A 15,347-nucleotide genomic window follows, 5' to 3' on the forward strand; every position below is an offset into this window, starting at 1 on the left:
CAACTTTTTAAATGCTTTGGGTACCAGTTAAACAGATATTAACTATACCTTCTTCTGAAGATTTACCCCTTCATCAGGAAGCTAACAGTAGTTATGTTTCTTTCTCCCTATTACTGACTCTGTGTTAAAATGCAAAGTAAAAGAATCTCTTTAAGTCCAGATATTCATCCCACTATAAAGAAATGCCCTCCCATTTAAGGTTCTACTAAAAAGTAGTTATAGGTAATGTTGCTATTCCTTGCAGCACTATTTGCAATACTATGGTTATTCCAAGAAACAGGAAAGATCTGAGGAAATAAATTACTAGTGAAACTTCCAGCACAAGTATTTTAGTGGAGGGTCTATCACTCCTCAAAGTATATCATGTACACCACCTTATGAGTATAGTCTTTTAACTTGCATTTACTGTCCCCACAATCTCCAACTGCTATTAATCCCTCTTTTTACTGGGTTCTCTCCTTTTAATCAGGGAGATGGAGCACTGGCAGATATAATACTTTTCTTCTGGACTAACAAAAAAGTGTTTACTAGGGTGAAGAATAAACTAATGATACTGTTATTTTCCTGATTATGACTGTGTCATGCTCTGGGATACAGCATGAGGGACAAGAAAAGAAAACAAGAAGACTTCCTAAAATATTCTAAGCAAGAACTGAATTACAAAAATGAAAACAGTAGTAGGAGTGGGTGACAAAAATGGGTAGAAATGCAAAAAGCTTTAGCATTATATATCAAACTACTTTTTTTCCCAAGTATGCCAGTAGCATGTGGGGGTAAAGAATAGTAACATCCTATCAGTAAGCTGCTAAAACCCTAGTTACAGAATGTATCCTGTGACAAAAGGAAAATGACAAATATGATTGTCCCAATTTTGAGATTATATCTTGATACTGAAGTAGGAGTTTAACAAAAAGATTGTTTTGAATTCATTTTCTTAAACTATGGTAACTCTGAATGAAGTTCACTGTTCAAAAGTTGTTACTATAATTAAAGATTGAGAAAAAAATTAGTTAAACTGGTTTTATCAGCAGTGGTGAACACACAGAGCAGTTGGTAACGAACCCTTCCCACTTTATATTGCCCAAAATCCCACACAGCAACACAGGCCCTGATCTGACCCGACAGAAAATGAGGGGGCAGGAGTGGAAGCTGAAACTGCTCTTGTAAACCACAACGTATGCACAGATATTGCAGAGCAAATGAAGTAGAGAAGGAAGGTAGGCAAAATAACAAAATAAAAAGAATCATTTCCCTTACTTGCTTCCTATCTTGGCTCAAGGTAAAATGGTAAAATCAAGCCCCTTGGATAGCATATGATTGAACGGCTTCAAAAACAAAACCACTCTTAGTAGGTTAAGAGAGCAGATTTCTTCAATTACAGTAACATGATTTCTGTAAGATTTCTGGGTATTACGTCAAACCACAGAATCTTAAAGAGTTAGACATTGGGCCCCTAATCTAATTACTTAATCAAAATCTCTAGCTTTTGAGACATCTGATGCTTCTTCAATAACACTAAGTTATTAATTTAAATATAGTAAATATTTTCACAAACAATAAATGAAAGGAAAGCACAGAGACTCTGTGCAACACAGATACTTTGAGAATATCAGAGCAGAACTAGAAAGGGTAAATGCAGCACAGATATTTCCCCTTAACTATATTTAAATGTAATATACAATATGCTTAATAACTTTTAACATGTTTTGAATAGTTCTGATATTTGGCGGGGAAGAAATGAGCTAAAATATTTTGTGGACAGCTTTAGTAGATGTCATGGAGGGCCCCTCCTACCAGAGGTGGGTGAGGACGCCAGAGTGAGAGCATACAAAGAGCAGGATGCAAGCTTAGTGAAGTTAACGGGACAAAGGCCCTATCAATTCAGGGAGTTCAATTTCAGAATATAGATGGAATAGAGAAGCTAATAAGGAGAGAGAGGAGGCGTATGATTAAAAACAGAGATGGGAAGAAAAAGAAAGTGGTAACAAATTATATCAGCTATCCTTCCATTTGCCATAGAGGCAAAGTGCTTACCTCTGCTTGCTAATCTAAGCTCCACTTTTATCTTTTTCTCAAAAGTTCCTCTACCTTTAGTGGTCTTAAGAGCCATGTCTGTACCCAGTCCTCTTGTCTACTAACTGCTTCTTTTCCCTCCACTTTTACTCTTCATTCTTGAAGACTGGCAATGCAGGAGAGTAAAATGTCATAACAAGTCCAGCTTATCTGTGAGTTCATTCGGCAAAATATTTGAACATCTACTGAATGACCACTACTGTGACAGATGCTAAGAATATAACAATGAATAAAACAAAGTCCTGCTCTCATGGAACTTTTAACCTATGGGTTGGGGTGGGTAGGAGGTGGCAGAAAGGCAATAAATAAGTAAACAGATCAAGTGGTGATATATGCAAAGAAGAAAAAGAGCAGGGTAAGTAAGTAATGATGGGAAGGGTGCTCTTTTACATAGGGTGCTCAGGGGAAGGACATCCTGATAAAAGGTGACATCTGAGTAGACTTGATCAAATGAGGAAAATAGCAATATGGCTATCTGTGAGGAGCATCTGGGGCAGAGAAAACAGCAAGTACAAGCATTTTAATAGGAATGTGCTTAGGTGACATGAGGAACAGAAAAGAGGACAGTTAGGGACAGAAAAGAAAACAAGATATATTTTGAAAAGATATAAAGCCACTTATATTTACCAATCCATTATTTGTGGGGTGAGAGACAGAAAGAGTCAAGAATGATGCTAAGATTCTGGCCCTAATCAGTGGAAGAGGAACTCTTTGTAATACAAAATAGAAATGTTAAAACTCCCAAATAAACACTAATAGTCTGTGGGAAAGTTACTCTATTAATAATGCAGCCAAATATTGTCCATGTGCCTAAAGAATAAATTTTCTTAAAAACCTCTGCTGAAAAACAAAACAGAAAACTTTGTATGTCATGCTCCTTAGAATTACTGTAGTCACAAATGAAAAGTGGTCTAAATATGCAAACATATAAACAGTGATTTTAGGGAAGTAAGTATAACGGTATTTTGTTGCATGAGGTTTTTACCTATAGAATTTATTTTTAAAATTATTAGTTTAATTCCCCTCAAAACAAATCTTACCAACTTGAAGTTAATCTTAATCATTTGTTTCAGTGCTTTAAATCCCCATTCTCCCTTTTCACCTTCAAGTTCCAAAACCTAAAAAAAGAAAAAGGCAAAAATTCTCAGTCTAAGTTAATGCTGTTATTTTCTAATGACATTAAATGTCTAAGCCTTGAATTTATTTTACATCATATGCATGAAAAATATTTCCCAAGAATTTAGTTTCTCAAAAATTAAGAAAAAAGGAACAAGTCTTAAAAAGCTTATTTAAGTATAAGTGAGCTTATTTTGAAGTTCATTCATCAAAAGATAAAATAAGAACTATTTCTTGATTATTATACAGTTCCAGAAGTGCTTTTTCCCTCTGACTAATCCATTGGTGAGAATAATCCAAAATTGTATTAATGTCAAGAAATCACAGTACTTAATAGTGAAACCACATTTTTGTAACCTTGCCCCCTAAGAAGAACAAGACTGCAGGGATAATACCTATTGGCTATCGTCTTGGTTCCCCAACCAGACTCATACTAGCTTTTCAGGATAATGACCGTGGCTCTATAGATAGCCCGACTGGAAAAAAACAACAGGAAAGCCCTTTAGAAATACATGCTTGAGCTGCATAATGCAAGTTTATTTTACAGGATCGTCACTAAGTATCCAGTACACATTTCTGAGAAAAAAAATCACTTGGAGGTTATTTGATCTAAGACATCATTTAAAAAAATAAATCTTAAGACACAGAATCAACCAGAAAAAACATGAACCTTCTGGAAACTGCTTAATGCTGCTTTAGGGTCATCTTCCTTTAACGCTTTGGAATTATAGTATTGATTTTCCAAATCCACATTTGGCTCGGAGTTACTATCTTCAGAGTATTCCTGTGTGTTAGAGAAAAAAACAAATGTTAAAACGAAAAAAGCAAGCCACACACTGCACCGTAAAAACTAAATATTGTTAAGATAGAAAAATCATACATTTATATAAAACAAAACAATCTTGAATACATAGGTAAAATGCATATTTAACCATTATTTAAAAAAGTAGGGGAAAAGCCAAAATCATGTGGATAGTATGATAAAATCACTTCTTTCTTTCATATCAAAACTACAATACAATTTCCATAGAACCACCACAAAAGCAAAGTGCAAAGAAACAGTACTGGTTAATGACTCCCAGTTCTGTAAAATGACCTTCTGTTAGTCATGGAACCTGGTCAAAATCTACATGCTAATTATTTCTCTTTAGTTCTAAAACTGAATTTTCTTTACTCTCTTAGTCTAAATTTCATTATTCTAACACATTCTAACTACCTAGGATAATCTGTATATGACAGAGTAGTCCATTGTTAAATATGTTAATAAGAGTATTTGCCTTATGTGCATTCCACATTACTAAAAAGCTGTTCAGTCACATTAATGTATTTTAACTACTTTTATAACAAATCAAAATATGTAAAACAAAGCAAATTTATATAAGTTTAGGTGACTTTCATCACATAAATTTAATTCCTAGTACTTAAACAAAATAGAAGTAAAAGAACTATCTTGTGGAGCAGTATAAACATAAGTTTAAAAACATTCCCAGATATTCAATTTAATGATGAGGATTAAAAAATACACACTGATTAGAAGAATGAAAATTATCCTTTCAGGAAGACACAAGATTATGTTCTTCAGCTACAAGTCATTACTAAGGGCAAGTTTATACCAAATTAAGAATATTACCTAGAAGTAAACACAAAAAGACAAGAACAGGGTTATGGCGTTATTTCTAAATCCAAATGCAGTTCATAGTTTTTTTAAGAGATATTAATGGAATATTCTGTAATGTTTCATAAAGGCACAAGAATAAAAAAAGGTATATACTGAGGGTAGTGTTAGAAAGCTGAAAAATACATACATAAGATGAATTTTTCCTGTGACCAGTAGATGGAGGGGCATGCTTGATGTTAGTATAAAACCAGCTCTATCTGACCACAGACTTCGTAATGTGCGCCCTCTGGAGGATAATTATTTCTTTGCATAAGGATTTAAGGACAGACTGGAACTAAGTCTCACAGGTTTAGTGACAGCAATTGAGTTATGCTTAACACAGGAAAATCCTCTGGAACACTGAGGGATGAGATCAAATTTTGGGTAGCGAATAAATTTCATAATCAGTCATTCACTTCTTAACCCTTTAATCTAGGTTTGACTATAATGAAAGTCATCAAACTAAAAAGCAATGAAGAATGAAAAGCCAACTTATATATCAAGTGATTGCTTCTGAGCTAGGTTTTGAAAGATATATGGAAGTTTGCCTGCTAGACAAAACAGGAGAGGGGAAAAAGAGCAGAAGATACAAAATAGGATAACAGACGGTAACTAAAAAAATAAAATCCTATTGTTGGAACATAAAATAAGTCCTTATTGATTCTACCTTCGTCATAACCTATCCACTCTCCACCCTTGCCACCATTCTTGCCTACCAAGCCACTTTTATCTCCCCACAGATTATAATAACCTTTCCATTTTCCTTGTTGACCTTTAAATTCCAATCTTGCCATGGTAAACAGCCAGAATAATCTTTATAAAATGTCAATTATCTCATTCCTCTTCTAAAAAAATGGCTTTCCATTGTTCTTAAAATCAGGTTTAAAAATCACCATAATCTGACTCCTGACTATGCAGCTAACTCTATCTCCTATCAAACTCTTCCCTCAATCACGTTGCTGCAACCACTCTGGCCTTCCCTCCTAAGTGGCCACTCTTTCCCACCTTTACATGCCATTCCCCTCTTTCTACCTCCCTTCATCTGGTACCATTACAGCGTTAAGTGTCACCTCCTGAAGGAAGACGTGGAGTCAAGAATCACAGCTATCAAACCTACTCTACACCTTTGGAAATCATTTCTTCTCTGTTAACTGTTCAATAACATGCAGCAGTAAGTAGCTCAACCAGAAGATGACTTTTCTAAAATCCTAATCTTCAGAGTCCACCTCTGAACCTGGAAGTAAAAATTATTTTTGATTTACATCTATTCCAAAGTCTGAGAATCTGGACTCTCACTCAAAACCCAATTATTTTTGGTGTCGTATCCTGTAACAAATTAGAAAGAAAACACCTAGGCCTGGATATGAGAAGAGGGAAGCAGAAGTTGAGAGATACACATGATGATAGTAGGCTGTGGAGCTGCAAGCAAAGGGGAAACTGAAAATAGTATTTCAGGAATGAAAAAGGTTAACTTCAATTACCTAGTGGTAATGAAATGACTGTAACACTGCTGAAGACCAGAACCTTTACATTTCCTACGATATCTCACAAAGTGCCTCTTGTCATTCAATTACTGAATGTCTCTTTAGTACAAGGTGAGCTCCACACTTCTGGGACTTGACTGGCTCCGGACTAATGATATTTCTAAACTTTAGATGTTATAACTCTCCCAAATCACGATGATTGATATAAGACTTACTGCAACATTTTGTGAATATACTCTTTTGGTTTTTCGTATCATATAAAGAAGTGGAATGTGTAATATTTTTTTGCGTAACTGCAATTCAACTCTTAAATGTTATTGCTTCAATGTATAAATAAATACAGTAGTCCCTCTCTATATTGTGGTTCACTTATCAAGGCCTCACTGTATCGCGGGATTTTAAAAAATATTATATTTAATAATTTATCGCGGATTTTTCGTGTATCACAGGATTTTGCGGTACTGTATATGTATGCTGTTAAAGTTACGTATTTAAGAGTGTAGAATATGTTTAAGAACATAAGTAGTGTTTATAAAAGTGTAGAAAAGGTTAATAAAGGAGTGGGAAAGGTTAATAAGGGACTGGAAACGGTTTATAAGTGTGTGGGAAGGGTTTATAAAGCCTTAAAATATATATAAATACTAAAATAAATGTAACGTTCCTACTTCGCAGATTTTCACCCATCACGGGGCGTCTAGAACATAATACCCGTGATAAGTGAGGGAATACTGTACAAGAGAATTGGCACAACTGATGTTATTGATTGGCTTCTTATAACTGGGCAAATGTTTGTTTTGATATGCAACAACCATGTTCATATGGCTTGAATCAGCCTCCATGACATCATTAACCTGTCATTTTGTGGTTCATTGAATCACATCATCAATACAAACTGTATACCACAGCAAATTACTTTTCAGTTATTACACTATCATGATTTTTAAACTGATGACATTTTGGAAAGTCTTTAATCCTGTTCAGATTTCTATTATTTATACTCAATGATAATGATCTTTATTTAGCATATACCAGCAATTAAGTACTGCACAAATAAATGCAAATTAAGCTACTCATGGACTGAGACAGGCAAACGAAACAGCAATATAACACAATAAAAGCAGTAAGAGACACATACTAAGTACAGTGGCAACTCAAAAAAGGGGTAATCAACTACCCTTGAGTGAGCTAGAGGAAGGAAAAGTTACTTGAACCAGCTCTAAAAGTATGAATAGGAACCCTGGCCAATGTGGCTCAGTTGGTTAGAACATCATCCGTTAGACCGAAAGATCTTGGGTTCATTTCCAGTCAGGGTTGCAGGTTAGGTCCCTGGCTGGGGCACATGTGATTGATGTTTCTCACATGGATGTTTCTCTCCCTTTTCCCTGCTTCTCTTTCTCCCCCACATCCCCTCTCTTTAAAAATCAGTAAGTATGAGGATTAAAAAATAAAAAGTTTGAATAGGACTTGCCAGGGGTGAGGAAGGGCATCTAAAATAGCAATCAATATGTGCAAAGGCATGGAAGCTTGAACTAGTATTGCATATTTGGAAGAACCATGAATAGTTTGGGCTGAAGCACAGGCTGTGTATAAAGAGATGAGATAAACTGATTTAGGACAAAGCAGCAGGACTATAGAAGTCTAGCAAGGAGTTTAGATCAAATGGAGAGCCATTAAAAGATTTTACAGAGAAATAATCACATTTGTGTTTTAGGAAGAGAACTCTGGTAGCAATGAAGTAGCCCACTGGATACTCTTACAATAGTCTGGCCAAAGGTGATGGAGGCCTGATTCCAAATGGTAGAATAAAGAGAAAAGGAAGGGGATAGAATTAATACAGAAGATGTCAAGTGATGTTGAGAGTGTAAAAAAGAAAGGACTCAGCGCATGGGAACAAGATAAAAGAAAATACATTTATCTCTAATGACTACAGTGCCATTAGTCAGAATAGGGAATATAAGTATTAAATATCGCTAAACAGAATTCCCATACGTAAGATAAATAGAAGATAACCTTAATATGTAAAAGTTAAAACTTTTTTTTAGCCCTAGCTGGTATGGCTCAGGCGATTGAGCTCTGGCCTGAGAACCAAGAGTAACAGGCTAGGTTCCCAGTTGGGAGCTGGCGGGAGGCAATCTATCAATGTTTATCTCCTTCCCCTCTCTCTAAAAATAAATAAAATCTTAAAAAACAAAACAAAACCCAACTTTTAAAAATAATTCTCATCTGAGGATATGTTTATGGATGTGAGAGAGAAATGTTGATAGGTTGCTTCCCATATACACCCTGACAAGAATCCACCCGCAACTTTTTGTTGTACAGGATGACACTCCAACTAACTAATAACCCTGGCCAGGGATAATTTGTAAAAGTTTAAATATTTTTAAAATGAGAAACTAAAATTTTAATCAATATATTAAGAATGCTTTAAAATACAAAAAAGAATTTAAGCAATATTGGAAAAAGAAACGAGCACCTGAACATTTTAAAAACCTCACCAATAGTTCCAACCTATGTATATAATAACTCATTCCCTGAGAGCTCCTCAAAGCAATCTGTGGTCCGTCCACACCAACCAAATCTATTTTCCTTTCTCAAAAATGCCACACAATTTAAAATCTCTGCTTTGGCATAAACTGCTCTCTCCCCTAGAAATTCTAAACTGCCTTCCCTCCTAAGACACTTCCTACTTTTCTCTTATGATGCTCTGCTGCCCTAACACTCCTAGGAAACATATTCATCAGGGCTTACTTTGTGATTCTTTCTCCAACTCTTCTTAGCAAAATAAATCTTAGTCAAGCTTTTACATGACATGCGTTTCTCTAACACGGACCTTGTGTATATGTTCTCTCCCCTCAGCTGCCTTGCCATCAACTTCTTAAAAGCAGGAATTTTTTTTTCCTTATCTTGGTAACCCCAGAGCCTGGTATACTACAAAGTGCCCCATAAGGCACTTTGTTTATTGAAATGAAAAGTGGCTGAATTTTCCAAAATAATGACATGCAATAGCCAGCAGGCAATTTTGATTCTATGTAGAAATGTATCTAGTTACTACAGAACAGAGTTGGTTCCAGAGTTCATCTACTTATTCCTGTGTCTGTTGTCAATAGAGGTCTTAAGAAATGTGCCCTAGGAAGACTTCTGGTCAAGACAGAGGCATAGGTAAACACACTTCACCTCACCACACAACCACAGAAATAATTACAGCTAGACTCAAAACAAAACCCAGAGCTGTCACAAAATCGAGCTGTATGGGGTCAGAAAACCAAAGATTTAAAGAAGCCACATTCATCCAGACAGTGGAAGGGGAGAGAAGGAGATGGGCAGAGATGCAGTGTTGGGCAGAGGGGCAAGGAGAGCGGAATGGATGGTCCACATTCACCTCTGGAGGGATACCTTGGGAGCCAGTGATTCCAGCCCCAAGTCACACCACAGAGCCCAGGGTTCCAGCACCAGAAAGATAAATCCCCATTACTTTCTGGCTATAAAAACCAGTGGGGGTTGAGGTGGTAGAAGAAACTGCTGATTTTTAGAAGCTTAAACGGCCCACATGGACTTAAAATGTACTCAGACCCACCTCCTCTGGAATTCAGCACCAGAGCAATAGCTGGAAGGGTGCCAGACACAAAGGGTGAGTGCTGGGTAAACCTCCAGAAGCCAGGCAGTGGCACTGTCCCCTCTCCGAGCCTTTCCCCCACACAAAGCCACAAAGCAGTGAAGCGGGTTGTCCTGCCCTGGCGATTACCTAAGGCTCCACCGCACACAATTTACAGGGCCTTTGCTACACAGACCACACTACTAAGACAGGAAGGAAGAGCAGCTCTACCTAATACACAGAAACAAACACAGTTTTGCCAAACTGAAGAGGCAAAGAAACATGGCCCAAATGAAAGAACAGAAAAAAAACCCAGAAAAAGAACTAAGCGAAATGGAGATAACTAACCTATCAGATGCAGTTTAAAACTCTGGCGATCAGGATACTCAAAGAAGTCACTGAGTACAGCAACAAAATAAAAAGAGATCCAGGATGAAATGAAGGTTACAATAAAAAGTGAAATAAAAAACAATCTACAGGGAACCAACAGTGGAGGGGATGAAGCTGGTATTCGAATTAATGATTTGCAACACAAGGAAGAAATAAGCATTCACCCAGAATAGTAAGATGAAAAAGGAATTCAAAACAATGAGGAGAGTATAAGGTGCCTCTGGGATATCTCCAAACGTGCCAACATCTGAATCATAGGGATGTCAGAAGGAGAAGAGGGAGAGCAAGAAAATGAAAACTTATTTGAAAGAAGAATGAAAGAAAACTTCCCTAATGTGGTGAAGGAAATAAGTCCTACAAGTCCAGAAAGTAGAGAGTGCCGGAACAAGTTGGGCCCATGGAGGACCACACCAAGACACATCCAAATTAAAATGCCAAAGGTTAAAGAGAAAGAGAACCTTAAAGGCAGCAAGAGAAAAGCAGAGTTACCTACAGTGGAGTTCCCATAAGAATGTCAGCTGATTTCTCAAAAGAAACTTTGCAGGCTAAAAGGGATTGGCAAGGCATATTCAAAGTCATGAAAAGCAGGGACCTAGAGCCAAGATTGCTCTATCCAGAAAAGCTATCATTTAGAATAGAAGGGCAGACAAAGTGCTTCCCAGACAAGGAAAAACTAAAGGAATTCATTATCACTAAACCATTATTATATGAAATGTTAAAGGGACTTATTAATAAGAAGAGGATCAAAACTATGAACAATATAATGGCAAAACTACATATCCATCAACAATTGAATCCAAAAAACAAACTAAGCAAACAAGAAGAACAGACAGAATCATGAATATGGAGAGCGTTTTGAAGTTTGCCAGATGGGAGTGAGGTGTGGGGAAATGGGTGAAGAGGTGAAGGGATTAAGAAGTACAAATACGTATTTACAGAATAGCCATGAGGATATAAAATACAGTATAAGAAACAAAGTAGCCGAAGAACTTACAGGCATAACCCATGGACATCAACAATGGTGGGGGAATTGCCTGAAGAGTGGGGAGTGCTGGGTGGAGGGGGGTAAAGGGGGAAAATCAGGACAACTGCAATAGCATAATCAATAAAATAAAATTTAAAAAGTTAAAAAAAATTATTTCAATCTTAAAAGTCCTGTTCTGGCCCCGTAGCTCACTTGGTTGGAGTATCATCTCGATTCCCCAAGGTTGTAGGTTTGATCTCTGTTGGGGGCACATACAGAAATCAACCAATAAATGCATAGATGGGTGGAGCAACAGATCTCCCTGCCCCGCCCCCTTCCCTTCTCTCAAAATCAATACATAAAAAAATTTTAAAAAGGATATTAGAAATACTAAGCAATTTCATGCTAGAATGATGGGATTGTGGAATTACAATACAATGAACTTATCAAAGGCCTTATCAACTGCGTGTATGGCACTATAGTTATTATTTAGTATTATCACACCAGCAAATAATCTATAAATCTGTAAAACTAACACTGAATTAAAAGACATTTACCAGTACCATCTCTTACTTCTGCATTCCTTGCCACATAAATTCCTATGCTTAGAAAGTGCCTGCTTCTGCCTCTAATAAAAATAAAAGATCTTAGAAGAGGTTGAGAGTACTGAATTTCACCCTGACTGGTGTGTGTGGTTCAGCTGGTTGAGCATTGTCTCACAAACGGAAAGGACACCGGTTCGATTACTGAGCAGGGCAAATGCCTGGGTTGTGGGTTCAGTATGAGAGGCAACCAACTGATGTTTCTCACCCTCTCTTTCTCCTTCCCTTCCCCTTTCTCTAAAAATAAATAAGTAAAAAAAAAAACAAAACAAAACTGGACTTCTTTTATGTTTGTTTCTTCTTTTTAAATCAAATTTGTTTTCTTTTCTTTGAGATATTGGGAACAAATCTCAATCTACTTTCTTGGATTAAAACTGTATAGTTTTAGAAACAAATTTTTACTTTTTCCAATGGAAGCCTAACTACCCATTTCCAGTACTTTGGGCAAGAACAAAAAGTGCCTCAGAGTATTAAAATTTATAAAGAGACAACCTATAAAAGATAGGTTGAATATATATATGTGGTCAGAAATCCTCATGCCTTTAGTTAACATTCTGATTAAAATGAGGTGATGGGAAAATTTCCAACAAACAATACATTTTTAAATAAAAAATAAGTCTCTCTAAAGCAGCAAGTCAATTCTGTAGACTCTTTAAATTTTAAGAAACAAAAAAAGACCCAGGCAAATAACTATTAAAAAACAAAAACAAACAAAAAAAGCTTCTCTTTTAGCAACATGTAAGCATGAAATGGCAACCAACCCCTTAATCTTTTTAAAAAACGTATAATGGCTTCATGAAATTAACTAAGGCAGCAAAAATAATAAAATATGAAATAAATTTTATGTCACAAAAAGAGTTTAAGTAGTCGTAAACAGATCATAAAAGGTTTCACCACTTGACATCTGCCTGGGCTCTACAAAGGTACCTATGCAAGAGAGATATGGGGAGAGGGATAATTATTTAACAGAATGCTGAGGGAAATTTTCATTTAATTATGTAGTAGTATAAGATCTTACTTTTTTTACTTAAGAAATTTCAAAAAACGACAAAACAACTATATATTCAACTTTATATTGTGCATGTAGTATAATAGGCCATAACAGGCAGCAAAAACATAAGACGAATTAAACAACGTATGTTCAATAAAATTCTTGCACAAATTGAGTACTTCATGGGACAATAATATTCTCATTGCCTTTCCTACATTATACCCTTAATATAATGATGACCCTCAATTCAAGTTCATCATAGTGCTAATAAGTCATAATGTATTGAAAGCGGTTGCTTAGGAAAGACATAAGCAGAAATATTTAAAAACACAAACTAAAAATTCAAACACATTTAAAAGAAACACTTCCACTGTTACAATATAAACATGTAATAAATAAAAATGCCTAAGATGTTGCAAGTAACATGTTCTTAATAAACTGAAGGCACTGCCTACAACTGGCTTAGTTTGCACAAACTAAAAACGTGAGGCAGAAATCATAACTACTAGCAAAACTTTACATCTAGCTTTAAGAATGCTCAAAACCTCTACTATGACTTTCAGGTAATAGCAATCATCTCCCTCACCCTTTTGTAAATGTGCCTTCTTTTAAAATGGAAAGGTTAACTAGAAGTGACTTTACAGAGAAGTTTTACACTAATTCAAAAACGATTATTAATATCTTGAGGATCCCTGGCACTTAAAATATAAGAGGACCTACCTACACCATACCCAAGCATTCATAACTTTACAATAATGCAGCATCACTACGATATACATAAACCACGCAGAAAAATGTACCAATTAAAAAAAGAAAAAGAAAAAAGTTGACGTTGATTCTTGGTTCAGACACCTTCTCTTAGTTCTTATACTGATCATATTTTTGAACAGCAGCCTGAAATGTCAGTGAATTTTTCAAAAAACCTGTAAGTCTGTTCATAAAGTAAACCTTGAATATTTTAAAACACCATTCAGCTGCATAAATTCGTTTATTTTCTTATAAATTCGTTGGTATTTTTAACTTTAAATACTGGATAATTTCTAAGTCAAGAAAAAAAGCCACTGGGTCAATAGCCTTGTTACCCCCCTCTCCCCTCACCAAAACAAACAAAAAGCAGAACCTCCTTCCCAGCTTTTCTCTTTAAACTGAAGTAGCTCATCTCCTTTTCCCCAGCTATCCGTGCTCTAAATTCTCCACAGCACCTTTACCTTAAACCAAAACGAACCCTGGCCAGGACTAATTAAGCTATGCTTCCAGGAGAGCCATAAACGCCGTTTCATGGTCGGGCCTTGGAGCAGTAAGGCACCCCCTCCCGCCCTCAGTTTTCAGACCCTTCTCCCAGCATTTCGCACCCGCTCAGTTCAAGTGTGAGGAAGGGGGCCCGCAATGCTGGGCCCGAAAGGGCAGAGCCAGGGCCTAAGCCACTACATGGCCCCGGAGGCGGCTCGCGCGGTAGGGAGCAGGTAGCGGCACCGAGAACCGGACGCCGAAGGCCAGGGGAGTCCAAGTAAACGGAGGAGGCGCTCGGACTTGGCGCGGAATGCCCGGGACCCCCTTCGCCGCTTCCTTTACCCTCCCCTCCCCCATGCTAGAGAAGCAGGGCCCCGGCCGGTGAGGGAATGGGGAGGAGGTAAACCCATCCTGTCACTGCACTGGGAGAAGTTGGAAGGAGCACATGTTCTATGGAGAGAGGCCGCTGACGCCCCTGCCCTAGCCCCTAAAGCCAGACACCACTTCCAGCCCTCCAGGTCCGTCCCCTGCGCCTCACCAGGTCGTAGTCCTCTTCATCATCGCACATGAAATCATCTTCCATGTCAGACATCTTGGCCGGGAAAGGGGGAGGCGGAGGAGAAATTGGAGACAACCTCCTCCCACAATCCTCCGCGGCGAAGGCGTCACTCCCCGTTTCTCCTTGCCTTCCCGTCGCTCTTAGAGGCGCTGAATGTTTCCACCCGGAACAAATGCGCTCGACGTCGAGAGGATTCGCTACGATGCCAAAAGGGAGTGCACCGCCCTTTCTTCCTGCGAGACGGTTGGTGCCTTAGCAACTAAACCTAGCAACTGGGGAATCATCAAATGCTGCGGAGCTCATCTAAAGGGCCTTGGAAACCTTGCGCTCACATCGAACAGTTTCCAGCCTCCTAGGCACGGGAACAGTCTCCTCCCTTGCCTGGGACTCTGGAACCATTTCATTCTGGTGAAAATAAGAGGCAGCCTAGCACCAGAAGCCTTTCGCGGAGAAAAGGCTGACATTCCCGTCCTGTATGACAGGTAGTATTTCTGCCATCATTATCTATATTCGTTTAGCCCACACATTGCGGTGGGTGTTCTTGTGATGTTTGGAGACCTTTACAGCAGTACAGTTTTACACGTAATGTTTATTATATTTGTAGTCGGCAAATGATTCTGTGGATATCCCAAATTAGTTAAGCATCAGTCAGTTGAGGCGCCCAAAGTCTTACTCGATTGTTCAGGAAA

General features: G+C 37.6%; 2 protein-coding genes across 3 annotated transcripts in view; one reads left to right on the top strand and one right to left on the bottom strand.

Moving 5' to 3' along the window:
- COPS2 (COP9 signalosome subunit 2) overlaps positions 1-14,730 on the bottom strand; it is a 28,700-nt gene extending 13,970 nt beyond the window's left edge. For both annotated transcript variants that reach the window (XM_090270577.1, XM_090270576.1), the window contains exons 1-3: positions 14,638-14,730; positions 3,860-3,973; positions 3,114-3,191 (exon numbers count right to left, since the gene is read on the bottom strand). In XM_090270577.1, coding sequence (XP_090126703.1) covers positions 3,114-3,191; positions 3,860-3,973; positions 14,638-14,691 — 246 coding nt within the window. In that variant the 5' untranslated portion in view covers positions 14,692-14,730. The remainder of the gene's footprint in view (positions 1-3,113; positions 3,192-3,859; positions 3,974-14,637) is intronic.
- Positions 14,731-15,082: 352 nt separating this feature from the next.
- GALK2 (galactokinase 2) overlaps positions 15,083-15,347 on the top strand; it is a 114,661-nt gene continuing 114,396 nt past the window's right edge. The window contains exon 1 of the mRNA XM_090270579.1: positions 15,083-15,140. The gene's annotated coding sequence lies outside the window, so the exon portion shown is untranslated. The remainder of the gene's footprint in view (positions 15,141-15,347) is intronic.

This window comes from Furipterus horrens, unplaced genomic scaffold (genome assembly GCF_987537825.1).
Source record: "Furipterus horrens unplaced genomic scaffold, mFurHor1.1.pri manual_scaffold_3, whole genome shotgun sequence".
Classification (NCBI taxonomy): Eukaryota; Metazoa; Chordata; class Mammalia; order Chiroptera; family Furipteridae; genus Furipterus; species Furipterus horrens.